This window comes from Falco peregrinus, chromosome Z (assembly GCF_023634155.1).
Source record: "Falco peregrinus isolate bFalPer1 chromosome Z, bFalPer1.pri, whole genome shotgun sequence".
NCBI classification, from domain to species: Eukaryota; Metazoa; Chordata; class Aves; order Falconiformes; family Falconidae; genus Falco; species Falco peregrinus.
Genome location: NC_073739.1, coordinates 421,776 through 434,090, shown reverse-complemented (window position 1 = coordinate 434,090; position 12,315 = coordinate 421,776). Strand labels below are relative to the sequence as shown.

The window sequence follows — 12,315 nt, the reverse complement described above, 5'->3', positions numbered from 1 at the left end:
GCTGGGGAGAGGCTGGTCCCTCCACAGCCCATGGAAACTCCTGGGAGCACCCCAGCACGCCCAGTGGCTGCTGAGCCTCCCCTGAATTTCTGTAGGCAGGCACCAGAGCGTCCCCAGGCCTGGGAGCCCAGTGTGGGAGCAATGCCTGGGGACAAGGCCCAGGGTGGTGGCACCCAGAACTGTTGAATGCACACCCCAACACAGAGGGGTGAGCCCCTGCTCAGCTCCTCCCAGTCCCAGGGGAACTCAGCCCCACAGGCTGGGGGACACCTGCCCTCTCCCCAGCCCCTCACGGACCCAGGGGTCTCTGCCAGGGGTATGGGACACGCTACAGCGGGCAGGGGAAGAGCATCCCAGGATTGCACAAAGCTTATTAACGGGATGCCCAGGGGAGGAACCAAATGTGGGGAAACATGGGAATTGACGCAGTTCAGGCAGGATGAACATGTGAAAACAGAGGGGTAAGGTGATAAAAAGGGTCAGCAACACAGAAACTGATTTCTGATCGGGATGCTTGTCTGGTCATGCCCTACGCTGGGTCAGCATAGCCTGTCTTGCTGCCACCTTAATTCAACTCCACTTCTAGCATCCTTCTTGAATGAGGGACTCTGTACAGTGTGCATGTGTTTTCATGGTGGTCTCAGGCCACAAAGGGGAGCACATCGAGGCTGCTGGTGCTGTCTGCATTTGCGTGAGTGCTCAGGGCTCCTGTCTGCACTGATGCGTGTGGCCAGCCATGTATATGTGACACATATATCCACAGCCATGTACCTGCGAACTTGTATTGGGTTTCACGGCACAGTTTTGGGAGCAGGGGGGCTACAGGGGTGGCTTCTGTGAGAAGCTGCTAGAAGCTTCCCTTGTGTCAAATGGAGCCAGTGCCAGCTGGCTCCGAGATGGATCCACCACTGGCCAAGGCTGAGCCATCGTAACATGGCTCATAACGTAACATCGTACATAGGTACCTCGTTATGGGATATGTTAATGTTTAAGAAGGCAGGGAAAACTGTGCAACAGCAATAGCAGCTGGAGAGAGAAGTGAGAAGAACAACTCTGCAGACACTCAGGTCTGCGCAGGAGGCCATGAGGTGCTCCAGGCACTGGAGCAGAGATTTTCCAGCAGCCTGTGGTGAAGCCCACGGTGTGAGGTAGGCTGTCCACCCTCAGGCCGTGGAGGCCCACAGTGGAGCAGATCCCCACCTGCAGCCGGAGAGGGCCCCCCACCAGAGCAGAGGGATGCTCGAAGGAGGCTGTGACCCATGGGCAGCCCACGCTGGAGTGGGCTCCTGGCAGGACCTGTGGTCCCGTGGAGAGAGGAACCCGGGCTGGAGCAGGTTTGCTGGCAGGACTTGTGAAACCGTGGGGACCCACACTGGAGCAGGCTGTGCCTGAGGGGCTGCACCCCACGGAAAGGACCCACGCTGGAGCAGTTTTGTGGGAAAGGACTCAAGCTGGAGCAATTCATGACTGTCTGTCTCTCACTGGAGGGACATCATGCTGGAGCAGGGGCAGGGTGTGAGGAGCCCTTCCCCTGTGGAGGAAGGAGTGGCAGAGGCAGCGTGTGATGAACTGACCACAGCCCCTGTTCCCCATCCCCCTGCGCTGCTGGTGGGAAGGAGGGAGAGAAATTGGGAGTGAAGCTGAGCTCAGGAAGAAGGGAAGGGGGTAGGGGGAAGGTGTTTTTGGGATGTGCTTTTATTTCTTATTATCCTATTTTAATTTGAATAGTAATAAATTAAGCTAACTTCCCCAAGCTGAGTCTGTTTTGCCCATGATTATAATTGGTGAGCGATCTCTCCCTGTCTTTAACATGCCTCACGAACCTTTTGTTATATTTTCTCTCCCCTGTCCAGCCGAGGAGGGGAAGTGATAGAGCAGCTTTGGGGGGCACCTGGTGTCCACTCAGGGTCAATCCACTGCAGCACTGTAAGGGTGTGCATGTGTATGCACATGCTTTCTGTTAATAGCTGCTCAGCCTCACTGCTGGCTGAGCCTGGGTGCAGCAGCCTCACCTCTCTTGGGCTGCTGGATCCAGCCTTCCCTACAGGGAACAAAGATGACTTTTTCACGAGTGAGCCAGTTCCAACAGTCTGGCAGAAGCAGACAGGGGAGGCTGGAGCATCGGCACTAGCCCCCTCCATGCTGCAGCTTGAGGCTGCTGTGCTGGTCTCCTTCCAGCTCTGTGCAGCAACCACTACAGGTACAGCCTCAGGACAGACAGAGATGGCCTGAGTATGACATCTCGGTGAGGCGGCAGGTGGAGGTGGCGAATGGAAAAGCAGAACCCCTTGTTGGATGCGTGCTTCCTCTAGGAACTGCAAATTAAGCTTTGCTGCCTGAGCACTAACCTGTCTGCCAATGCAGGCAGCGCGGAGTAAAGCCACATCATCACACGGAGATGCGTGGTGCGATGGTGACCTCTGATGGTAAAGGAAATACTGCTACAGAAAATCAACCTGTGTCACCATCTGGCCCCCTGAGGTGCCAAACCCCAGGTGTCCAGACATGTGGTGAGCATGCAAGGGTCTGAGGGGAGAGGCCAGACCAGTCTTGCTACTCCTTCTCCTCCTGCTACGCATCAAGAACTGTTCCCCTGCCCCAGGTCCCCACTAAGCAGGACGTAGCTGGTGAGGCTGCTGGGGAGATATGAGCCACAGCAAAAGGGAGCAAAGGGGATTGGGGAGCTGGGTAGAAGCACAACACAGCTGTGAAGTGGGAGGCTTCCAGCTCAAGGTGCCCTAAGGACTCAGCTGTTCGTGTGGTTGGCGCCGTCTCTTTGCCCTGTGTCTCTCTGGTGCCTTTTCACTGTGCCCACTGCAATGCACAGGTGAGAGGAGGGCATGAGGCTTCCTCTCCTGGAACTGTTACGCTGTGTTTTAGCAGCTCTGTGTGGATTTACATTGCTGGACTGTCTGCTCTGGTATCGTTTTGCTCCTTTTAATCACCCAGTTTACACAACCCCCAGGATACCCTGTAGGCCTGAACACTGCCTCATTATTTGCTGCTTGCTCTGCAGAGAAATAACATCTCTCCCCCAGTCCTATTGCCATCTAAGGGTGTCACTCTCCCCAGCAGCACTATACCAAATGTACCCCTGCACAAGAACCTGTGCAGCCTCCTACGTTGTTCCTCGAAGAGGTCAGTGCGATCTGGTTTTAAAATTTTTCCCCTGCTTAAGCTCCTTGTAATTTGGCTTTCCCTTTGGATTAGCCATCCAGCTGACAGCTCTGCCACAGCACGGTGTTAGCAGGACTAGATGTAGATTCCGTTTTGGAATCTCATTCAACAAAGTTATCTGTGCCAGAGAGTCTTCCCCCTTGTACAGTTGCCAAGAGTCCTGCTGGAAAGGTGTGACTGACACTGCTGGCTTTCCTGGCCCTAAGTAGCTGCCGTTAGCTGCAATACATGCCAGAGCTTCTGGCTGGAATTAGTTGAAAGGAAAAGACTTCAGATTTGATAAAGTCAAGAGGCAGAGCTCTAACCGTGGTAGACTTTTTCTGTCTGCGGGGAGACACGGACAATATTACATGCCTCAGAACTGAGGAGAGAGGACGAATGGACACAAGACCATGCCACCTCTGGGTGTCTGTTACTGTAGCCCTACTGAGTGAGCAATGGGCACTGATCTTGCAGTGCAGCTGCCTCAGGCACCACCTATGATAGCTGCATTTATCGGTGCACCATCTGACTAGACAAACTTACTGGAAACTTGCAGAACGCTATATAACAGCCCTTGTCATCTCTTCTGACCTTCACACTGACGTGCGGAATCGAACTCTACCGCTCAAGGAGTTACAAAGCAGGTATGTTTATTGCGGCGCTGAGTGCAAGGGCGGTCGCTCCTCCTCACTTGCACACCGTTTCAACAAGCAGCCCGATATTTATTATACAAAGTCAGGCATATACAGAAAGGTTTCCGAACATTCAGAATCCCCCTCTGGCGCCTCTTCAAGATGTATTTTCCAACTCCTTGGGCAGTTCCCTGAAGTTCCTGTTTATCTTTGCATACATTAATTATGCAGACATTAATGCTTGGTCCTTCCTTATTGTCCACTCTGAACACTCAAGCTAATACGTGCCCACGGGGCCGGTTTTAATCTGTATCACCACGATCCCCCGCCGGGGGATCCATCCTCTTTGGGGTGGGGGCCGTTGGGGAAAAGGACGAACTTTTCCCCTGGTTTGTTTTCTTTCAGCAGTTAGCATGCCCTAGTCAGACGGCTCCTTATTGACATTCTTGTGGAGCTCATCTCCATCGGTACTAACTGTCCCTTCGCCAAGCGCTGAGCTCCTGCCCTTCGCTCTTCCTCTGGGGCTGATGTTTCTGTTACCTGTGCAGCTTCTGCCTGCTGCAGAGTTTTACGTTTTTTTCACTATATCAACGCCAGAGGCTGCAGATCCAGGCTGGAAAACAGGAAATAAAGATGAAAGCTGTTCACTAGTGACTGTCCCAAAAGAAAACAGCCTGTGGACAGAAATGGCAGACCAAGTCTCACAGGCAATACTGCATGGGCAGTCCTGTTTGGGAGCTTCTGCCAGAGCATTCTCGTTTGAAGGAGACCTGCCTTGCGTTACATCAACCAGCCTAAGCTGGTCTAACTCACCTTTGCCCTGGTTAAGGCTGGGTTAGATACCGGTATCTTCTCGTGTGCCTGTGCAGCACTGCCTGCAGTAGATGCATCGGTCCTGGACTCAGCGTACATATGGTCTTTAGTCACACTATCCGGTCTTCAGACCAGCAGAATTGAAAGCAGTAAGTATGGATGCTCCAGCTGCAAGGCACTGGGAAGCCAAGACACTGAGCATTAGACGCCAGCAGCAAGGGCCACGCACACTATTAGTGTGCTCACACACTAGGAGAGATGGCATTACCCTCTACACCAGGCCTGAGAAGCTGGATGGCATCAGTGGGGTGGGTGGGAACTGTCCCTTCAGCTTCAATTGGCAGTCACATTAATTTGCTTTTCGGCCTGGTTTGATGAAGCCCCAAAAATGTACAGTCTGATTGCTGTGCGGAGTCTGTAGAGAGACACTATGGAATGGCAGGCTGAAATTTATTGGCCAGAAAAAGAGAAAGTATTTTTGTTTGAACAAAGGCAAATGCTGTCATTAGTGTATGTATCAATATGGATTCTTTTGATGGGGTGAAATGGTCAACTTGGTAGGTAGCACCAAGGCTCCAGCACTATCTACTTTGCCTCCCTTTAGTGCTTCTGCAAGGCTTCCCCTGGGCCTCTAAACCGCCCTTGATACATATGCAACAGCAATAAACGTCCTGGTACAGCTCTAGAGGTGGAGGTTTCTGGCACTTCTCTGAATCTTACTGGTAGATGCTGAAGGAACCAGGGCAAGCTAATGCTGTCCTTTCAGCTGGCTGATAAGCTGTTTCCACCATGCGGGAGCAGCCCTGGAGAGACACTGCAGAACAGTGTATAGAAGGCCACTTCACAAAACATCTCCATCAAGGAGGATCAAGCCATCTTGGCGAGTTCTCCCATCTGCCCCAGCCCCAACCTGTCTGAAGTCTCAAAAAGGGCAGGCGGGACAGGTTTAATTTCTGAGTGCTATTTACTGCCTGCCTTCTGCACTAGCCCAGTCTTACCCCAGAGCCAGTGCCAGCACTTCATGGGATGGGGAGGACCCCTGGGGCAAGAAGTCTGAGTTCTCACTAGTGTGCTGGCCTTGCCCCAGAAAGACCCCACTGCTTGTCCCCAGTTATCTGTGAAGTTTGGCCTTTCCTCTCACATCACTACTCCTTAATCACTTGGGAGATCCAGCTGTCCCTTGTGGCATCATCCGCAGCTTTTGTCAGCTTTCCATACTGTCACCTGCGATACGCAGCCATGTCATGCAGTTGCCCATGTTCTGTTCAAAGACCTTAACCTCTAGCCAGCGTTCGGTCAGTGTCTAGTCGTCTGATATAGATTTAAAACCAGCCCCGTGGGCACGTATTAGCTTGACATGTTTAGAGTGGGCAGTAAGGAAGGGCTCATCGTTAGCCAGCAGATGCGTTACACTTGAACAAAAGGTTAGATGATGGAAGACACGTGAAGAACTCTAGTAGGTAACAGAAACTAAACAACAGGCTGCTAATGTATGCAAAGGTAAGCAGGAACTTTAGGCAACTGCCCAAGAAGGTGAAAAGTACATCTTGAAGAGGTGCCAGAGGGAGGAGATTATGATAATGAATTTTTGGAAACCTTATGTATTTTCGTAACTTTGTACAATAAATATCAGCCAGCTTGTTGAAACAGTGTGCAAGTGAGGAGGAGCAACCCCCCTTGCACCCAGCACTGCAATAAACATCCCCGCTTTATAACTCTCCTCGAGTTTTAGAGTTCAATTCCGCATGTCATGTCTGCCTGTAGCCCCAGTAAATGAAAGCTAAAATTTTCATGCAATTACAGGGCTGAGTAAAACTAAGAACATAATACGAGCTGTCAAAATCGTGCAGTTTGGAGGTTTGAGGGAATTCTGGAAAATTGACACAAACATTTCAAGGGCAGCTCGGGAAGTTGTTCATGCTGCTGTCAAAACCCAAAGCCAATGTCTTCTGTTCCTTGCCAGTCACTCCACATCTGAAGTCTCCTCCCTATCCAATGTGGGTTTCTCCCAAAGGAAATGTTTCTCATCCCCCTATTTTACAAAAGGACAAGGAGTATAGGGTGGCCCCAGTGAAACAACTCTCCAGTCAATGCCCTGGCAGAGTTCTCATTCACGTTGCTCCTTAACAGCATTTTTTTGTCTTTTCCTTGCTCCAGTCTCTCCAATACTGTGTCATGTTTGATTCAGCTATGCCCAGAATTGCCCAAGTTCCTTTATCTTCTCCAGAGCAACGTCTGGGAAAGCAGCATCACTTCTGCTTTTCAAATACAAAACAAGACTGGGAAGACCAACAGTCTTGAAATGTAGGATGAAACTCCTTGCTCTTCTGCTAACATGGGCTGGGGACCTGCCAATCCGTTTCTGCTAGCAAAGACCAGAGAAATCCAACATCCAGAATGAAACCACAAGTAAATCAATGAGATTACCTGGAAGCCAGCAGAACAAAGCTAGTTTATATCAGCTGCAGATCTGGGCAGCTCTGTCGTGTTTTTCTCCTGGACCTTGCTGTAATGCTCTCAGGAGGGCAGTTTTACAACTTTTTTTGACCAGAAGAGTTTGACCCTTCATTTGCGCTGGGAATTGGTATTGAATGTCCTGCAAATGTGCTCAGAATAGGGTGATTCAGGAACACTTTCCCTTGGCCATCCTTTGCAAAGTCAGGGTGGACCCTTGAGGTACCACAGAAAAGCAGGAAAGCTCCCCCAGCTAATGGGAGATGCAATTAGCCCCTGTTAATCACTGGCACAATGAAAGCAGCTGCTCTGTAATTGGCTTTGCCTCAGGTCATAGGCAGCTTAGCTGAGACAAATCTGGGTTTTTGAATTATCTACCTACTGCCTATCAAGCAAGCAGGCAGAGCAGGGTGGGCTGTGGAACCCAGATGTCTTGTGGGGGTGATGGGGAGAGCCACAAGCCTCTGCCTGCTTGTTTGGTCCACTCCAGGCACCAGTAGTGCCCGTGCCCATCTCTGAAGGTGTTCCCGGCATCTGAGGAGAGCTGCTGAAAGCATTGCTGCCTGCCACAGGCTGGAAATCGCTGGCTGAAGCCTGTATGTGTGGATGGAGCTCAAGAGTGAGACTTGACGGCTGTGTACACACTTATCTGGGTGGGCCTGGTCTCAGGCCTGAACCAGCTCCTCCCCCTAAAAAAGGGCACAATTCCAGTTAGCATTCATAGTCATCCAGTATCTTAACTGAAATTCATACACAGCCCACCTTCCTGTGACATCCAACTCCTGGAGCGGGGGCTTTGGGGTTGGCCAGAGGCCACTCCAAAGCCAAGATCCCTGGTCTTCTCAGTCTTTCTGTACCTGTTATTAAGTATTACTGGCCTCCGACGGTCTCCCGGGACTTGTTTGGGAATGGGGGTTGCATTTACAAAAGGCAAAAAAAGATCTTGCACGGTGGGGTTCTGTGCTGGAGTGAAGGGTCTTGTGTTCTAAACAAAGCAGAACAGCTAAGTCAGTTACTGCAGATCAGCAGCGGTACAAAAGACAATGGTGCGTAATTCAGGAGATGGTGTGTGAGTCAGGAAAGCTAGCAGAGCTAGAAGCAGGTTGACTCACAGCCAGATAAATTCTTCACTTCAGTTAGAGAAAAACAGGTATCTATTAAGTCGCACTGTAAACAGGTTACTTAGAAGGCACCAGGAATAGGTCAGAGGGGCCAGCAAGGCAACTGCTTCTCCTGCTTGGTGCAGCTATAACCCTCTCTTCCCAGCGATTGAGAACATTGAGACTAGTCTGTTCTTCAGGATCGTGTTCTCCTGCACAACTCACGTGGTAGTACCACACAAATGGGGAAGCCAGTGGGGTTCGCAGCAGCAGATGTGATGGCATGGCCAGAGGTGCTGAGTTTGAGGCTGCTGTGCTGACATGCTTTGAACCATCACGATGTGCAACCCACAGAAGCGGGCTCTGTTTCATCTGTGTCCGTCTCTCCTAAGCAGCCCTATGATGCATCCCCATTCCCAGACAAGTGTCTAGTACCCATCACTTAGATTAACTGCAGCTTCTCAGGACCACCATTAGTCACAGAGGTTGTCACTTACAGATGTTCCAAGCGCTATTATCTGCAACAGACTTGACAGGCATTGGACAGTCTCTCTGTGCTTTACTCTGTAGGGTTGTCCTAAGTCTGCTCACTGCCCTCTGCCTTCTAAGGGCAAGCACTGGGCTGAGGAGTGGCCTGGGTTTGCCTGGGACAGAGTTAAGTTTCTTCTTAGTAGCTATTGCAGTGCTGTGTATTGCATTGCTGCGAGAACAATGTTAACAGCATTGTGTTTGATCGTTGCTGGGTAATATTATACTAAGTCAAGGACCTTTCCCGTTTCTCAGGCCCGACCAGCGACAAGGCTGGAGGAGCACAAGAAATTGGGAGGGGACACAGCCAGGACAGCTGATCAGAACTAGCCAAAGGGATATTCCATACCATATGATGTCATGCAGAGTGTATATAAACTGGGGCAAGAAGAAGGCAGGGGGGAACATTCGGCATTATGGCATTTGTCTTCCCAAGTAGCCGTTATTGCATGACGGAACACTGCTGTCCTGGGGACAGCTGACCACCCACCTGCCCATGGGAAGTGGTGAATGAATTCTTTGTTTTGCTTTGCTTGTGTGCGCGGCTTTCGCTTTCCCTATTAAACTGTCTTTATCTCAGCCTACGAGTTTTTGTCTCTTTTACTCTTCCGATCCTCTCCCCATCCCACCGTGGGGACAGTGAGCAAGCAGCTGCGTGGGGCTTGGTTGCTGGCCGGGGTTAAACCACGACAGGAGAGAAGCTCCCGGTGGCCCGCATGACTCCTCCAGCACAGCTACACTTAACCAGAACTGCTCCGTGCACTCACCTGCAAAAGGCTCCCCGAGTTCACACCCACGGACCGGGCAGCTTCCAGGCTGGCGGCACAGCTACCCACCGCAGACCCAGCTCTGCCTGCTCCGGTAGACCAGGCAGCCGCCCGGCCGGGCGGGAGCGGGGAGGCCGCGCTGCTGCGGGCGGGACCGGAAGAACTCCGCCCGCAGGGCCCCCGAGGTCCCCGCCCCGCCGCCGGCCGGCACAGCCAGGACGAGCACCCCCGCCAGCGGCCGGCCGCGAGCCCCGGCCCCCGCCGCAGGCCCGCCCAGCCGCCGGGCCAGGCCGCCGCCGCGTCCCCTGGGGGGCAGGCCTCCGTCCAGCCGCGGGACACCGCCCCGCCCCGCCCCGCCAACAGAGCGGGCCTCTTCCGCGGGCCGCCTGAGCCCTCCCACCCCGGCAGCGGCGGAACGCGCCCGTTACCGGGACCGCCAGGGCAAAGACCGCCAGTACCGCGCTGCGGAAGCAGCTCCCGCGGCCTCACGGCGGGGCCGGGCGGCCCCCGGAGGGCGGGGCCGGGCGGCCCCCGGAGGGCGGGGCCGGGCGGCCCCCGGAGGGCGGGGCCGGGCGGCCCCCGGAGGGCGGGGCCGGGCGGCCCCCGGAGGGCGGGGCCGGGCGGCCCCCGGAGGGCGGGGCCGGGCGGCCCCCGGAGGGCGGGGCCGGGCGGCCCCCGGAGGGCGGGGCCGGGCGGCCCCCGGAGGGCGGGGCCTTGGCCGCGCCTCACTGCGTACGCGCCGCCCGCCCCGCCCCCCCCCCGCCCCTCTCGCGCCTGCGCCGCGCGCGTCCCGCCGGCGGCCCGCACCGCGCCGGGCGCAGCATGTTCCGCATCGAGGGGCTGGGGCCCAAGATGGACCCGGAGGAGCTGAAGCGGAAGATGCGCCGCGACGTCCTCACCTCCGTCCGCAACTTCCTCATCTACGTTGCGCTGCTGCGGATCAGTAAGTGCTGGGGCGGCCGAGACCGCAGCAGACGCGATGGCGGCCTGTATCGCCGGCCTTGCTCCTGGCAGCCTCCTGACCGCCTCGGCCCGCGGCGGCGCGGCCCGGTGGCTGGGTGCTTACCCGGGGCCGCGATGAGGCCCGGCGGCCCGGCAGCGCTCCTGGCTGCCGTTCCTGCTGGTTCCCCCCTGGAATCGTGCTGCCTCGCTCGTTAAAGCAGGCGTGCGGAGAGAGAAGGGACCGCCTGGGAGGCAGAAAGTAGTCCTTCGCCCAGCCTCTGAATATTTTAGATGCTGTTTTGTTACAGACTTACTGGGGAATAACTGCTTCTTCAGCGAGGTTCATGCAGTTTTCTTTTCTGCTTGCAGCTCCTTTCATCCTGAAGAAGCTGGACAGCATATGACCACTTCAGACACAATATATGAAAACATGAAATGGACCGGAGCTGCTTTCCCCTGTTTTTTTTTTTTAATTAAACATTGTGCCAGAGGCAGACATCCAGTACTAAATGGTTCTAAAATGTTTCGCTTAAGCCTATCTGACCTGAGAGTGACAGCTTAGGTTGGAGGATGGGGAAGATGTCTGTTGCCCCTGCAGGGCAATTCTGGTCACAGAATACTCCCTAGTAGCATCAAGCTATGACTTGTGATGGAACATTTCTTGTACTGTTTAAAAAAAAAAAAACCAAACCAAAACGCTGCCCATCGCCATTTTGTTTGAAGTGTTAAGCGCTGGCAAGTTGCTCTGTTATGCAGCTACCTCTAAACTGCCACATGCTATGGCCATCAACCTTACCGAACTTTTCTGTATGAAAAAGGAAGTCTTCAATGAGTTCAGTTCACAAGCAGTTTTATTTTAAATAAATGGAGGAGCAGTTGTGTTACTTAACTTTGGTAGTGCTTTATTTTTAATAACCGTCACTCAAGCTAGAGGTCATCTGGAGTTATTTCCCTGGCTCTTGTCTTAGGCTTACTTTCTTCTCCACCTTTAAAATCAACTTGTATTGAGGAAAAGCAAAGGAGAGTGAAAAAGACATGGCAATGATGCATTAATGTGGTTTTGTGGTGGTTTAACCCCAGCCAGCTACTAAGTACCATGCAGCTGCTCAGTCCCTCGCTTTTCCTCCTCCCTGCACCAGTGAGATGGGAAGGAGAATCAGAAAAAAGGTAAAACACGTGGGTTGGGGTAAGAAAGAATTAATAATTGAAGTAAAGGAAACTATAATGACAAGTAATGAAAAGGCAGATAACAAAAAGAGAGGAATAAAAGGCGTGAAAAACAAGTGATGCACAATACAGTTACTGGCCGCTGCCCAGCCAGTCCCCAAGCAGTGATCGGCCGGCCACTGGCAAACTCTCCCCGGTTTATACACGGAGCATGATGTTCTGTGGTATGGTTTAGCCCTTCGGCCCGTTGGGGTCAGCTGTCCTGGCTGTGCTCCCTCCCGGCATCTTGTGCACCTCTTCACTGGCACGGTATGGGAAACTGAAGTCTTTGACTTAGGGTAAGGACAACTTGGCTACAACTAAACCATCAGTGTGTTGTCATCAGTGTGTTGTCCTCGTACTAAATCTAAACAGAACAGCAGCTACTAGGAAGAAAATTTCTATCCCAGCTAAAACCAGGACAGTCTCCACCCTCGTTCTATACTGTTTGCATCACACCCCGGTCCCACAATTTCCAGTAGATCCCAGGTAACCACCATCACCTTACCTGTCTTTTGATACAAACACACAGGTATCGTTCCCTTAGTCTATGGACCATCTCTATAATAAAGTCCATTGAGTTCATTTAGTCCATGATGTTGGGCTCCATCTGTCAAAACAGTCCTGCAATGCAGGAAAGATGCAGGACAGGCACCTGTTGTTCATTGACCTTCAGCAATCCCACAACAGAAGGGTCTTCGAGAGACTGGGCAA

At 53.0% G+C, this 12,315-nt stretch overlaps 2 protein-coding genes across 2 annotated transcripts in view; one reads left to right on the top strand and one right to left on the bottom strand.

Moving 5' to 3' along the window:
* FRMPD1 (FERM and PDZ domain containing 1) overlaps window positions 1-9,962 on the bottom strand; it is a 61,092-nt gene extending 51,130 nt beyond the window's left edge. The window contains 1 exon segment of the mRNA XM_027784844.2: window positions 9,454-9,962. The gene's annotated coding sequence lies outside the window, so the exon portion shown is untranslated.
* Window positions 9,963-10,211: 249 nt separating this feature from the next.
* Window positions 10,212-11,284, top strand: TOMM5 (translocase of outer mitochondrial membrane 5). The gene is made up of 2 exons (XM_055791627.1): window positions 10,212-10,396; window positions 10,765-11,284. Exons 1-2 carry the CDS (start codon window positions 10,276-10,278, stop codon window positions 10,797-10,799), a joined length of 156 nt encoding a protein of 51 aa, XP_055647602.1. The 5' UTR covers window positions 10,212-10,275; the 3' UTR covers window positions 10,800-11,284.
* The last annotated feature ends 1,031 nt before the right edge of the window (window positions 11,285-12,315 follow it).

Excerpts from the sequence above, each read along its gene's own strand:
- TOMM5 (XM_055791627.1), top strand. The coding sequence starts at position 10,276 with ATGTTCCGCATCGAGGGGCTGGGGCCCAAGATGGACCCGGAGGAGCTG. Across the intron at positions 10,397-10,764 it reads CGTTGCGCTGCTGCGGATCA|CTCCTTTCATCCTGAAGAAG; the intron begins GTAAGTGCTGGG and ends TTCTGCTTGCAG.